At 38.3% G+C, this 15,904-nt stretch overlaps 1 protein-coding gene across 2 annotated transcripts in view; it reads right to left on the reverse strand.

The window, feature by feature from the left end:
* kremen1 (kringle containing transmembrane protein 1) overlaps positions 1-15,904 on the reverse strand; it is a 166,137-nt gene that overhangs the window by 70,023 nt on the left and 80,210 nt on the right. For both annotated transcript variants that reach the window (XM_061903995.1, XM_061903986.1), the window contains exon 3: positions 1,137-1,228. In XM_061903995.1, the coding sequence (XP_061759979.1) occupies positions 1,137-1,228 (92 nt within the window). The remainder of the gene's footprint in view (positions 1-1,136; positions 1,229-15,904) is intronic.

The raw sequence follows: 15,904 nt of genomic DNA on the forward strand, positions 1-15,904 counted from the left end.
AACGGAGTCAAACGTCACCAGTGACTGCATTTGATTGGTGAAACGGAGTCAAACGTCACCAGTGACTGCATTTGATTGGTGAAATGCAGGCATGTGATAGATCCTACTTTGAAGATCTGTCTGACAAACCAAAACAAACAAAGCGTGCATTAACAGATCAATAAAAATCAGTAGCGAGTAGCGAGCTGAATGTAGATAAATGGAGCGGAGTAAAAGTAGCGTTTCTTTTCTATAAATATACTCAAGTAAAAGTAAAAGTATGTTGCATTAAAACTACTCTTAGAAGTACAATTTATCCCAAAAGGTACTCAAGTAGATGTAACGGAGTAAATGCAGCGCGTTACTACCCACCTCTGAGAGTAACCCATTACTTTTTGGTGTAAGTAACTGAGTTAGTAACTGAGTTACTTTTGAAATAAAATAACTAGTAACTGTGACTAGTCACTGGTTTTCAGTAACTAAGCCAACACTGTTAATTAGTATCGCAGTACTATACTAATACTTTTATACCGTACAACCCTAAAATAAACTTTTAGCAGAAAAAAAGGACATATTGACTTCACTTTCTAATTAACGGGGTTGAATCTTGGCCAAAGAAGAGTCCAGCCGCTGCACTCCCAGTGCAGATGAAAAACAGAGGTGGTTAGAAACGTCTAATTAGCCTGAAAACATACACATGTTTGACCACTTGTAGAAAAACACACCAAACGCTGGACGGGACAAACTAAAAAGGATCAACCGCAGCGTCTGAAAGGTCAACGCTAAAAAAGTCATTAATGGCGAGCAGATTGCAAATACATTCATCAACAAGCGTACGCTCCGTCCACCATTTAAAGAGGCGGACGCCCTTTGCCTTCCAGCGAGGGGCGTGGCCACGCGCGGCCGGTTTAAGAGGACGACGGGATGTAATTAAAGGCGTTTTTTCGATGATAATGACGGCGTACAAGCATTACGCCGCTTAAAAGCTATTCATAGCGCCTGCTTTGGATGTTTGTCCAACGGCAGCAGACATGTGAAAGAAAGGTCGGAGCAGGTTGTCAATCATCGCTCATGTGCCCCATGAAACTGACTGGGAGTCTGCGTGCTTACTGTGGTGCAAACAAACGAGCGAGGGGATTGACAGGGTTGTCACTCACTCCGGCATGTGGGGATGTCGCAGTATCGCCAGTAGATTCCGTCTTCGTGGTCGGCGATGTAACACCACGGCTGGACGTCGCCGTCCGGATTCCTGGGAACCAAACACAATCAGTCAATTGCTTGATTTTTACATGTTAATACTAATAAACGCTAATAATTCATTCATTTAAAACAAATATTAAATTATGATATACATTCAAAACAATGCCTGACATGTAGAAGTGATCATGGAATATAAACAATTAGTAAATTGTTTTAATTTTTTTTATTTTTTTTATTTACCCTTTTTTTGTAATCAGACAATGTTTTTGGTGCAATGAGTGGAATTTTTGTGATTGTGAGATAAAAACGCTGTTCCCATAAGAGTTGGGAAATTGTGTTAGATGTAAACATAAATGGAATACAGTGATTTGCAAATCATTTTCAACCCATATTCAGTTGAATATGCTACAAAGACAACATATTTGATGTTCAAACTGATAAACATTTTTTTTTTGCAAATAATCATTAACTTTAGAATTTGATGCCAGCAACACGTGACAAAGAAGTTGGGAAAGGTGGCAATAAATACTGATAAAGTTGAGGAATGCTCATCAAACAAACATTTGGAACATCCCACAGGTGTGCAGGCTAATTGGGAACAGGTGGGTGCCATGATTGGGTATAAAAACAGCTTCCCATAAAATGCTCAGTCTTTCACAAGAAAGGATGGGGCGAGGTACACCTCTTTGTCCACAACTGCGTGAGCAAATAGTCAAACAGTTTAAGAACAACGTTTCTCAAAGTGCAATTTCAAGAAATTTAGGGATTTCAACATCTATGTTCCATAATATCATCAAATGTTTCAGAGTATCCTGAGAAATCACTCCACGTAAGCGGCAGGGCCGGAAACCAACATTGAATGACCGTGACCGTCGATCCCTCTGACGGCACTGTATCAAAAACCGACATCAATCTCTAAAGGATATCACCACATGGGCTCAGGAACACTTCAGAAAACCACTGTCACTAAATACAATTCGTCGCTACATCTGTAAGTGCAAGTTAAAGCTCTACTATGCAAAGCAAAAGCCATTCATCAACAACATCCAGAAACGCCGCCGGCTTCTCTGGGCCCGAGATCATCTATGATGGACTGATGCGAAGTGGAAAAGTGTTCTGTGGTCTGACGAGTCCACATTTCAAATTTTTGGGGGAAATATTTGACATCGTGTCATCCGGACCAAAGGGGAAGCAAACCATCCAGACTGTTATCGATGCAAAGTTCCAAAGCCAGCATCTGTGATGGTACGGGGGTGCATTAGTGCCCAAGGAATGGGTAACTTACACATCTGTGAAGGCACCATTAGTGCTGAAAGGTACATACAGGTTTTGGAACAACATATGCTGCCATCTAAGCGCCGTTTTTTTCATGGACGCCCCTCCTTATTTCAGCAGGACAATGCCAAGACACAATAAGCACATGTTACAACAGCGTGGCTTCATTAAAAGACAGAGTGCGCGTACTTTCCTGGCTCGCCTGCAGTCCAGACCTGTCTCCCATCGAAAATGTGTGGCGCATTATGAAGAGTAAAATACGACAGCGGAGACCCCGGACCGTTGAACGACTGAAGCTCTACATAAAACAAGAATGGGAAAGAATTCCACTTTCAAAGCTTCAACAATTAGTTTCCTCAGTTCCCAAACGTTTATTGAGTGTTGTTAAAAGAAAAGGTGATGTAACAGTGGTGAACATGCCCTTTCCCAACTACTTTGGCACATGTTGCAGCCATGAAATTGTAAGTTAATTATTATTTGCAAAAAAAAAATAAAGTTTATGAGTTCGAACATCAAATATCTTGTCTTTGTAGTGCATTCAACTGAATATGGGTTGAAAAGGATTCACAAATCATTGTATTCCATTTATATTTACATCTAACACAATTTCCCAACTCATATGGAAACGGGGTTTGTAAGTCTAAGTTATCAATATTAATGATAATATTGATCAAAAAGGTGATTGTTAATATCAATACTACTATCAGCATTAATAATGATAATAGTCAAGGTGGATGGATGGTATTGGACATAAAAAGTGTCTATTTCATAAAGACAGAAAAAGAATGAACGAGCAAAGCAGAGTGAGGCCAGCAGCCTTCTAGGATGACACATCCCTCTTCTTCTGCTTTGACTGGAATTGCCAAAGATCTGTTAGTCTCCTCTTGTGACACACCTCACCACACATCTCAGGGGGGTACAAAAAGAAAAAAGCGCCCGGCGGGGCTGCACTATCTCCTTTCAGCCTTTGTGAGGAACCTTGTCACGGGCACTCCCGCTGCCTTTTCTTCTCACACACAAACTTTCCTCTCTTCTTTTCACACCGGAAAAGAGGCCTTGGTAAATAATAAAAAAAAAGGGACAACTTTCCGAGGTGAAGTCAAGTTTAAGTGGCCCAAAAGCTTTTCTGTTAGCGCTCTCTTTCCTGGCGGGCCTCACCTCACCAAGCAAAGGAGGGCTTGGAGCAGCTCTTTTTTCCGCATCTTATCATCGGCCTGCATCTCATTGTGATAAAGTATCTCAACACTGGATTATGTTTCCTCTCTCACCTTCTCGCTTTCATGCATGTCCTCAAAAAGTCCCAAGTGTATTTTTTAACAAGGCAGACATGAGTCAGGACAATTAGGTTTCGTTTTGTTGACTTCTTCCTCGCCTCTTCTCGTTCCAACACGTGGACTAGTTAGCCAGCAAGTCTTCATAAAAATGCAGCTACAAAACCCAGCAATATGTTTGGAGGAGAAAAGGTGCGGCCTTTAATCCTCAGGAACACCAAACCTACCGCCAAGCATGGTGGCGGTATTATGCTCAATGACAATGCTTACCATGAATTGATCAGGGGTGTTAAACTCAATTTGCCTGGGGGCCACTAGATGCCGAGTCTGGGTGAGGCTGGGCCACGAGAAAAGATTTCTTCAAAAAAATATTTTTAAATGTCTGTATTTTTATTTTCAACACAAAATACAATCAAGATCTAAATGAACAAAATTGGAATCAAGAAATGTGAGGCAATGCAAATTAAAGAAAAAAAGAAAAAAAACAACAACTTTTTTTATGGTCCAAGTTATCAGGGACTGTTATTACTGACGGACAGGTGTCGCGGTGTTAAGGGTTTTCTTACGCGCCAGGCACGTAAGAAAACCCTTGTCTCCATGGCAACATCTCTGTCGCTTTCACTCATTTGCCGCTTTTCAACTAATGCAGAGGTAGGCAACCCAGAACGTTTGAAGAGCCATTTTTGACCCAAATAACACAACGCTATCAGGAGCCATTCATATAAAACTTGCGGGCCGCACTAACATAATACTTTCATATTAAGGTGGGGGCCACAAAATAACGTCTCACAGGCCGCATTTGGCCCGCGGGCCGTGTGTCAGAGACCCCTGATTTACGTGGACCCCGACTTAAACAAGTTGAAAAACTTATTGGGGTGTTACCATTTAGTGGTCAATTGTACAGAATATGTACTGAACTGTGCAATCTACTAGTAAAAGTTTCAATCAATCAATCAATGGTTTTGTGGCCATAAAGCTCAATTTTTGTTTCATCTGATCACATAACTTTCCTCCAGAAGGGTCTTATGTGATGTCAGATGAAACAAGAATGGAGCTGTTTGCCCACAATACCGAGCAATATGCTTGGAGGAGGAAAGGTGCGGCCTTTAATCCCAGGAACACCAACCTACCGTCAAGCATGGTGGTGGTAGTATTATGCTCAATGACAATGTTTACCATGAATTGATTTACGTGGACCCCGACTTAAACAAGTTGAAAAACTTATTGGGGTGTTACCATTTAGTGGTCAGTTGTACGGAATATGTACTGTACTGTGCAATCTACTAATAGAAGTTTCAATCAATCAATCAATCAATCAATGATTTTGTGGCCAAAAAGCTCCATTTTTGTTTCATTTAACCACAGAACTTTCCTCCAGAAGGGTCTTATGTGATGTCAGAAGAAACAAACAAATGAGCTGTTTGGCCACAGTACCCAGCAATATGTTTGGAGGAGAAAAGGTGAGGCCTTTAATCTTCGGGAACACCATCCCTACCGTCAAGCATGGTGGTGGTAGTATTATGTTCTGGGCCTGTTTTGTTGCCAATGGAACTGCTGGTTTACAGAGAGTAAATGGGACAATGAAAAAGGAGTATTAACTCCAAATTCTTGTATTTTGTGTGTGTAGCACCGACGACACACTGTAAAAAGAAGCAAATATCAGATTGTATATAAAATTATGTAACATCTTTGAGACAAGGAGCGTGTTTACCTAACAGCCGGTTTACATTTACATGTCCTCCAAAAAGCACACCATTTCTTCTATTTTGGTCAAGTCGTTCACAAAATGTAAACATTGTAGGATATGTATGTATGTATGCATGTATGTATATACAGTCCAGGTCAAAAGTTTACCTACACTTGTGAAGAACATGATGTCATGGCTGTCTTGAGTTTCCAACCATTTCTACAACTCTTATTTTTTTGTGATGTAGTGATTGGAGCACATACTTGTTGCTCACAAAAAACATTCATGAAGTTTGCTTCTTTTATGAATTTATTATGGCTCTACTGAAAATGTGACTAATTCAAAAGTATACATACAGCAATGTTAATATTCGGTTTTGCTGCCAAACCGTTACGGCTTGGACTCCTGCCAACGCCGCTCATCCGTCTGTGCGCTCCAGTGGGCACAACTCGGGACACGCCTACCGGCGCGCACATCCTGGGACGCGCCGCGCGTCTCCACACTGCAGCATCCACCAGCTGCTATCATTCATCGGCAATCAACACACCTGTTCGTGATGAGCGATCTGCCTTCTTAAGCCTGGACAACCTGCTGCCATTGCTCGCCGGAGTATAGTCTTATGTACCTGTGTAAGCATCCCGTGTCTGGCTTCCATCCCGCGTACTCGCTCTTTCCCTGTGATTTCCGTGTTTCCGTTGTGTCTGATGTTCGTGTTGTCTTCCTGCAGCGCTTACTGTGTTATCCTGTGATCCCCTGTTGTTCCCCTTGCCTCCCGGACTGCCCTTTTGGATTCTCCACCTCCCGCTTGGACACCTCGACGCCTCTCACTTGCCCTGGATCATCTGCCTGCCCCACGGACTTCCGTGTTCTTTCGTCTCTTCCCAACATTTGGTAACACACACCTCAGGTAAATACTTCACATACTCTGTCACCCATTCCCTTTTGGATCTTGTTCCTACTCCATTTCCTTAGTTTATTTTATATTATTTTATATATATATATATATATATATATATATATATATATATATATATATAGTTAATATATATAATAAATCATTGAACATTACAACTCTCTGGTGTCAGTTGCCGTCACCTTCCCCTGTAAAACCATAACACAAACAGCTCCATTTTTTGTTTCATCTGAGCACAGAACTTTCCTCCAAAAGGGCCTTATGTGATGTCAGATGAAACAAAAATGGAGTTGTTTGGCCACAATACCCAGCAATATGTTTGGAGGAGAAAAGGTGAGGCCTTTAATCCCAGGAACACCATCCTACCGTCAAGCATGGCGGTGGTAGTATTATGCTCTGGGCCTGTTCTGCTGCCAATGGAACTGCTGCTTTACAGAGAGTAAATGGGACATTGAAAAAGGAGGATTTTGGTGACGTAGAAACGTTCCAATCAAATCGAATCAGCTTCATGACTTCATGTGAGGGATTATGATTGACAACACCTGTTAGCAACACATTTAGCTGGACTGCACCAATTTTGGGGTCAAAAACTCAAACAGAATCTTGTGGATGGCTACCAAAAGGCCTTATTGCAGTGAAACTTGCCAAGGGACATGTAAGTAAATATGAACATTGCTGAACGTATACTTTTGATACGGCCACATTTTCAGTAAAGCCTTAAAAAATTCATAAAAGAAGCAAGTAGGTGCTCCAATCACTCTATCACAAAAAAAAAAAAAAGTAGAAATGATTGGAAACTCAAGACAGCAATGACATAATGTTCTTTACAAGTGTATATAAACTTTTGACCACCACTGTGTGTATTAGGAATAATTGTGTGTATGTGAGTGCATTGGTATGTACAATATAGCTTTTTCATGATACTTCAAATGCAGCTACTGCCATCTTCTGGTGGTATTCAAAACCTACATCGGGAGGTTGCCTACAGCCACAACTATGCATGCCAATGTTTTTGTAGTTTGCTTTTGTAGCCCTTGCACCGACAGCATTGGAGGCCACATATAATCTCCAAGAGGCATTGTTTGGAGCATTTTACAGGATTGCAGAAACACAACCAACGTGGTCAGAAGCTGAGTCAGCAGACGGTACGGGAAAAAAACCCCCAAAAAAACGTCTCCCTCATCTTTGAAATGGTTTTCAACGCAGCGGTTCTTTGAAAGCTGAAAAAATCAAAACCGTAGCAGTAATTAAAACTGTTTAATCAACTTTTAATCAGAAGGGTTCAATCTCTCTCCTGTGGTAGTTTGAAGCCGACACGACAAACGCGCTCAGAGGAGATAAAGTTTGAAAAAAGGTCACTGGTTTTTACAAAACTTTTGTTTTGAAGGGGGAATTGCAAACTTCCTGCTGATTTTTGCTGGGGGTTGTCAATATATGTTTCATGTCTCTACGACATTCCTACTGGAAGTTACAGGCAGTTTTGTCTGTGTTTTCTTCCTAGGAGCAGTTTTGTTTGTGTTTTATTCCTAGGGGGCGCTAGATCGCAATTCTGAGTTTTGGGGTTAGGTTTTTTGATTAGATCGCAATTTTCGCCAGTCCTGATTAGTGTGTCCAGTTTGGTGAGTTTTGAAGCATGTTAAGGGGGTCAAATTACAGCTCAAAGAGGCAAATGTGAGTGTTTTTACAAAACTTTTGTTTTGAAGGGGGAATTGCAAACTTCCTGTTGATTTTTGCTGAAGGACGTTAGTGTATGAAATCTAGGTCTAAGTGAGACCTACATAGAGGTTTTTGTTTCATGTTGCTACGCCATTCCTACTGGAAGTTACAGGCAGTTTTGTCTGTGTATTCTTCCTAAGGGGCGCTAGAGCGCAATTTTCTGTTTTGGGGTTAGGTTTTTTGGTTAAATTGCAATGTTCGCCAGTCCTGATGTGTGTGTCAAATTTGGTGAGTTTTGAAGCATGTTAAGGGGTCAAATTACAGCTCAAAGCTGCGGAATAATAATAAAGAAAGAAAGAATAAAACGCTAAAAATGCAATGGGGTCCTCTGTCCCAAAGGGACATTCGGTCCCTAACCAACATTTTATAAATCATGCAGAGTCTTCCCTCACGTCTCGCTAAGATTAGGAATCCAAAAAATTCAAACACTCAATAGTGGAGATAAAATTACTATTATTGATACATCAAATATAATTTAAATGAAATGAGCACATTTTAGTCAGAAAATGCCAAAGCCAAGTGAAGACATCTTCATAGTGGCCGGTTGAAAAGACTTGCAGGAATTCTTCCGCTTCGACACAAGAGCGCTTGTCCTCTTGAAGCTTTGTGCTTTCTTTCGGGGAATAACGTGACATTTCCGGCTACTCCCAGCAGGCTGTAAAGATGAAATGTGGGCGCCTTGGACGCTCTCATGCCGCTCTGACGGCTGCCATGAAGGAGGGAGGCGGCGGGCTCGTGCATAAAGGTGATTGGGTAAGTGTGGCCTTACACGTATTCGCCATCCGCTTTTCCGGTCCTGTACAAAAGTGTAGGTGAGGGACAGGAAGTGTAAGGCTCCCAAGATGAAGTGAAATTGGATGTCAAATACAGTGGCTATCAGCACTCAGCCTGTGGCTTCAACTTGGGTCCTCCGAATGAGAGTGTGAGAGCGCTAAGCATCGAGCTAAAAGCCGAGGCTGTCGTCTCCACGTCCAGGTGTTAGGGAGTGAGGTTTACCAATGTACACTGGCTGGCCTTCACTACATTAGCGATAGTGCCAAGGAAAAGCCAGAGCTTGAAAACCATCATTTGTTATCGACATTTCCTCTTTGGGAATGCTCGGCCCTTCCAATTATACGGATAAGTTCAAAACGGACAATGACAAGCAGATTTTTATAAGAAAAAGTCAACATTTCGAAAGAAAAATTTTAAATAATACAAGAACAAAGTGAAAATGTGAAAAGAAAATTGGAATATTTCTTTAAAAGCCTTAATGTACGGAGCCCCTAAAGCAGGGGTGTCCAAACTGCGGTCCGGGGGCCATTTGCGGCCCACAGCTGTTTTTTTGCGGCCCGTGACACATTTTAAAAATACTATTACGGAAAAAAAAAACATGGAATAAAAGAGCAAACCAGTGTATTGACTAAATGTTGCAGTATGGACTAGAGTAATACAAAGCTGCCATGCAGGCAATTTTTTACCTGAAAAATGATTGTTAATTCAAATTAATGTTAGCAATTACTGACATATTCAAGGCTCTAACTATCCATACATCCATTTCCTACCGCTTATTCCCTTTTTTGGGGTCGCGGGGGGCGCTGGCGCCTATCTCAGCTACAATCGGGCGGAAGGCGGGGTACACCCTGGACAAGTCGCCACCTTATCGCAGGGCCAACACAGATAGACAGACAACATTCACACTCACATTCACACACTAGGGCCAATTTAGTGTTGCCAATCAACCTATCCCCAGGTGCATGTTTTTGGAGGTGGGAGGAAGCCGGAGTACCCGGAGGGAACCCACGCAGTCACGGGGAGGACATGCATACTCCACACAGAAAGATCCTGAGCCTGGATTTGAACCCAGGACTGCAGGAACTTCGTATTGTGAGGCAGACGCACTAACCCCTCTGCCACCGTGAAGCCCGGCTCTAACTACTACATTTTAAATAATTCCACTTTTTGGGGAAGATATAGCATTTTTTGTGTGTTTGTCATACAAATAAAACAAGGTTTTCTTTGACAAAAAGGGCATATAACATTAGAAAACTAAGAATTAGGAAAACCTATAAATGACAGCTACAATTGAAGTTGATCTAGAGCAGGGGTCACCAATGCTGTGCCCGCGGGCACCAGGTCGCCCGTAAGGACCAGATGAGTCGCCCGCTGGCCTCTTCTAAAAATAGCTCAAGTAGCAGCACTTACCAGTGAGCTGCCTCTAATTTTTAAATTGTATTTATTTACTAGCAAGCAGGTCTCGCTTTGCTCGACATTTTTAATTCTAAAAGAGACATAACTCAAATAGAATTTGAAAATCCAAGAAAATATTTGAAAGACTTGGTCTTCACTTGTTTAAATTCTTTTTTTACTTTGCTTCTTATAACTTTCAGAAAGACAATATTAGAAAAAAAATACAACCTTAAAAATGATTTTAGGATTTTTAAACACATATACCTTTTTACCTTTTAAATTCCTTCCTCTTCTTTCCTGACGATTTAAATCAATGTTCAAGTATTTTTTTAAATTGTTTTAGTGTAAAGAATAATTAATACATTTAAATTTAATTCTTCATTTTAGCTTCTCTTTTTTGGACGAAGAATATTTGTGAAATATTTCTTCAAACTTATTATGATTAAAATAAAAATATTCTGGCAAATCTAGAAAATCTGTAGAATCAAATTTAAATCTTATTCCAAAGTCTTTTGAATTTATTTAAAAAAAAAAAATGTCTGGAAAATCTAAAATACATAATGATTTGTCTTTGTTAGAAATATAGCTTGGTCCAATTTGTTATATATCCTAACAAAATGCAGATTGGATTTTAACCTATTTAAAACATGTCATCAAAATTCTAAAATTAATCTTAATCAGGAAAAATTACTAATGATGTTCCATAAATTCTTTTTTTTTATTTTTTAAAAAATATTCGAATAAGCTAGTTTTTCTCTTCATTTTTTTGGTTGAATTTTGAATTTTAAAGAGTCGAAATTGAAGATAAACTATGTTTTAAATTCATTTTTATTTTTTTCGTGTTTTCTCCTCTTTTAAACTGTTCAATTAAGTGTTTTTTTCATCATTTATTCCCTACAAAAAAAACCTTGCGTAAAAGGAAAAAAAAATTACGACGGAATGACAGACAGAAATACCCATTTTTTTTTATACATATAGATTCATTTATTAAAGGTAAATTGAACAAATTGGCTATTTCTGGCAATTTATTTAAGTGTGTATCAAACTTGTAGCCCTTCGCATTAATCAGTACCCAAGAAGTAGCTCTTGGTTTCAAAAAGGTTGGTGACCCCTGGTCCAGAGATTTAAGAGTGGAAAGTAAAAATAATATATTCACGTAATATCTTATTTTCAACACATTTATGAGTGGGGCCCTTTTGGATACCCAATACATTTTTTTCAAACTGTTTAACCCATTTAAGGCTATAATTACTTCACATCAAATATTGCACTTTAAACATGGTTTTCTTTGACAAAAAAGGGCATTTAAGATACGAAAAAGTTGTACTTTACAGTATATCGATGGATAGACCTAAAGTTGATCTATAGATATTCAGGCGTTGAAAGTAAAAAAAATATTAATATATAACTTATTTTTAACACTGATTACCCGGAACCTTTGACACATCCCAAAATTGAGGGGAGCCCCATTGGGTACAGTATATACTTAATTGGTTTTGAAAGTTAAATACATCAAAATGGCCCCAGAAAAGTTTGGACACCCCTGCCCTAAAGGGACATGGGGGAAAAACATTTTTTGAGGTCAACATTTTTATTTTTTTATTTTCTTAGATATGTATGTCGTGCGCACAAGAAACTATCTCGTGCACCTGCAAAACTATCTTGTGCGCACGAGAAACTTTTGCGTGAAAGCATTGGATGCACCTGCGAGGTTGGAGGTGTGTGTGAAAATGCAAGTTTAGGAGTTAATTCGGCTGTATTTACAACTAAGACGTTCCCCCATAATCTCCCGTGTTTCAGCAGCGTTTTCCTTCCGTTGCCCTGGATCTCGACTGCCTCCCTCGTTCCTCGACTCCTCGCTCGCCCCTGGACTCTGACGCCTCTCTCTCGCCCCAGATCACCTGCCTGCCCCATGGACAGCCTCGTTCCTCGTATCTCGTTCAACGCTTTAGTAACACACACTTCAGTTAAATTCTACACTTAGTCTTACACCATACACACTCTTGAGTTTTGTCACACTTCATTTCCTTAGTTTATTAATTAGTACTGTTTATTATTCTTATATATATATATATATATATATATATATAACTGATTATTGAACAACACAGACCTCTGGTGTCTGTTTGCCGTCACCTCCCCCTTAGTCAAGACACAACACTTTTGCAAAATAATTTGGACGTTGGATTGATTGATTGAAACTTTTATTAGTAGATTGCACAGTACAGAACATATTCTAAATCGTTTGCACCGAAACAGACTGGTTGCCTTCATAATTCATTTTAAATGTCTTTCGGACACAATATACCGATGACGACTTGCAAGCAAAGCAGCAATGTCGTTACAGCGAAGTCCGAGTTGGAAATACAGCCGAATTAACTCCTGAACTGCCATTTTAACACACACCTCAAAACAAAAAAAAAACATCTGGGAGTACAGGTTAAATTTAAGAAAAAACTTATTTTGGAAGAACATTTTTCAGTATTTACAAGGTGATTGTCCATTATACAAAATTATGAGGGGAAAAAAGTCGGAATTTTACACAAAAACGTCATAATTTTAGGAGGAAGATCGTGGTATTACAAAAAAATTTGAATTTTGCAAGATTTTTTTTTTCAAAATGAAAGCCCTTTATATTTTCTTATCAGAAAAAATTGTAATTTCACAAGAAATATCGTAATTTTACAAAAAAAAGGACGGACTAATCTAGAAAAAAAAATCTGAATTTTGCTTGAAATTATTTTTTTTTTCAAGATGAATGTCCATCATATATTGTTATTAGAAAACAATTTTAATTTTGCAAGAAAAATCTAAATTTTACAAGGGAAAAAAAAGGATGAAATATTCTGAAAAAAATCAGAATTTTAAAATAAATGTTTTTTCCAAGATGAAAGTCCGTTATGTAATGTTACGAGGGGAAAAGTCATAATTTTACAAAAAAAAGTCATAATTTTAGGAGGAAAATCGTGATGTTACAAAAAAATCTGAATTTTGCAAAAAATTATATATTTTTTTAAAGATAAAGTCCATTATATATTGTTAGAAGAAAAAAATCTTAATTTCACAAGAAATATCGTAATTTTACAAAAAAAAAAAAGGACGGAATATTCTGAAAAATCTGAATTTTGAAAGAAATTGTTTTTCCAGGATGAAAGTCCATTATATATATGGTAGAAAAAAAAGTTGGAATTTTAAAAGAAAATCATAATTTTATGAGGAAAAGTTGTAATGTAGTAAAAAAATATCCAAATGTCGCAATAAATTGTTTTTTCAAGATGAAAGTCCCTTGTGTATTATTATAAGGAAAAAGTCATAATTTTGAAAAAGAAATTAGAAAAAAACATATTTTGTAAGCCATTGATGGCATTTTCCAAGATGAAAGTCCATTATATAATCTTATGAGCAAAAAGTCAGAATTTTAAAACAAAAATCATAATTTTACGAGGAAAATGTGTAATATTGTAAAAACAAATCCGAACGAAGCAAGACATTTAAACACTTAAATGTAGAATAAATGTATACTATATTTATGTTGTTCACACGTGAATAATGCTGTATAGTATTTATTGTCTAGTGTGAGCAAACCGTAGTGCTGAATTTACCCCAGGGATCAATAAAGTACTTTCTATTCTATACTTAATAGCTTTTTCAAGATGAAAGTCCATAATATAATGTTATGATTTCACAGGAAAAAGTTCCAATTTTATGAGAAAAAGACAGAATATTCTGAAAAAAAGCAAATTTACAAGATGAAAGTCTTTTGTATATTATTATTTAAAAAAGTCATAATTTTGAAAAAGACAGTTAGAAAAAAGTAAGAAATTGATGCCATTTTTCAAGATGCAGGTCCATTATATCATTTTGTAAGGAAACAGTTTTTCTCGTAATTTTACAAGTCACAATATTTAGATAAAAAAAATCATTACTGTGCAAGAAATTGTTAGTATTTGTCAAGCTGCAAGTACTTTTTTGAGAAAAGTCAGATTTTTTGTTGAAAAAAAGTTGCACTTGAAGTCAGTGAAAAAAATGAAAAGCAGTAATTTTACAAGATGTTTGTTGGAGAGAAATATGATGTCAACCAGCATTTTCGTAGGCTTCACTTTAAAAAAATATTCCAAGTTGTTTACACAAAAACCTAAACCAGTGGTGTCCAAACTTTTTCCACTGAGGGCTGCACATGGAAAAATTAAAGCATGTGGGGGCCATTTTGTTATTTTTTATTTTCAAAACAGTACATATTCCATACAACTGACCACTAAATGGTAACACCTGAATTAGTTTTTCAACTTGTTTAAGTGGGGGTCCATGTTAATCAATTCATGGTAAAGATGGTTTTTACATGGTAAAATAAAGACAAAAGACCAAAAAAAAACAGCCTGTATGGCAGCTTTGTGTCAACATTGCAACTTTTTCTCGATAGATTTCACCTCATTCCAATATATTTAATGTTGTTTTTTATTTTTGCAATAGCATTTCCAGAATGTGTGGCGGGCCGGTAAACAATTAGCTGTGGGCCGCAAATGGCCCCCGGGCCGCACTTTGGACATCACTGACCTAAGCAGTTTTATGCTGTAGCCAAACTGTGATCTTCAAGTCACGGTGTGCACCAGACCGTGCTGAAGGCCAGTACAGTAAATATGTAATTGTGCAGCGTTCCACCTGTGCCTCCCCTTCCACCTCCGCTCACTTCTCATAAAAACATCAATGAGCTCCGGGCTCGCCGCCACCAAAAATTGACCCGCACCTTTTTTTATCTCTCACCTTCACCCTCATCTAAGCACCGCTTTCACCTGAAGAAATACGAGGAGTCTGCGAAAAGCAAAAAGGTCACAAGCTGTTGGTGGCACATTTCAATTGCAGGAAGCGCGTCATGCAAATAAAGTGATTTGCAAAGCAAATGAAGCCACGCCAACAGAGCATGGCTGGAACAATCTACTTTCATGGCACAAAGCGTGCGGTATGCAAATGACCGCGTCTTCAGGCGTTTTTTTTTTTTTTAAAGTTGTCGTCTCTGTGAAAAACTTTTCAAAAATGCAAAGAATCCCCAAAAAATTTCACTGATGAAGTCAGGAAAAAAATCAACAAGGGAAATGTGTGAGGCATTTTTCTTACATCACACAAACTGAATGCTGGCTCTTGATTGCACAAACCTAAACTTTACAAGGTTAATTAAAACTGGTTCCACCGTGGGTGGGGGAGGGGGTTAATATTTGTTAATATTTGCTTATATGTCCCTTGGCAAGTTTCACAGCAATACTTTATCACACAAACAAATATGACAGAATCACAAACAATGGCAATTTTGGAGCCTGTGTCTCAAAGTGGACATTTTTTAAGGGTACTGTGCCATAAAATGAACTTTTTCAATATTTTTTCAACAGAACTAAAGATGAGAAAAATCTATTATCTCTTTAACAGGCTTTGCTACACATCTTGAAATGATACCTGGACCTGTCAGTCAGCTACAGACATGGGGGCTGAAAGTTTGATAATTTTGTTTTCTTTCAGCAAATACAATGATTTGCAAATCATTTTCAACCCATCTTCAGTTGAGTATGCTACAAAGACAACATATTTGATGTTCAAACTGATAAACATTTTTTTTTTTTTGCAAATAATCATTAACTTTAGAATTTGATGCCAGCAACACGTGACAAAGAAGTTGGGAAAGGTGGCAATAAATACTGATAAAGT

Source organism: Nerophis ophidion, linkage group LG01 (assembly GCF_033978795.1).
Source record: "Nerophis ophidion isolate RoL-2023_Sa linkage group LG01, RoL_Noph_v1.0, whole genome shotgun sequence".
NCBI lineage: Eukaryota > Metazoa > Chordata > Actinopteri > Syngnathiformes > Syngnathidae > Nerophis > Nerophis ophidion.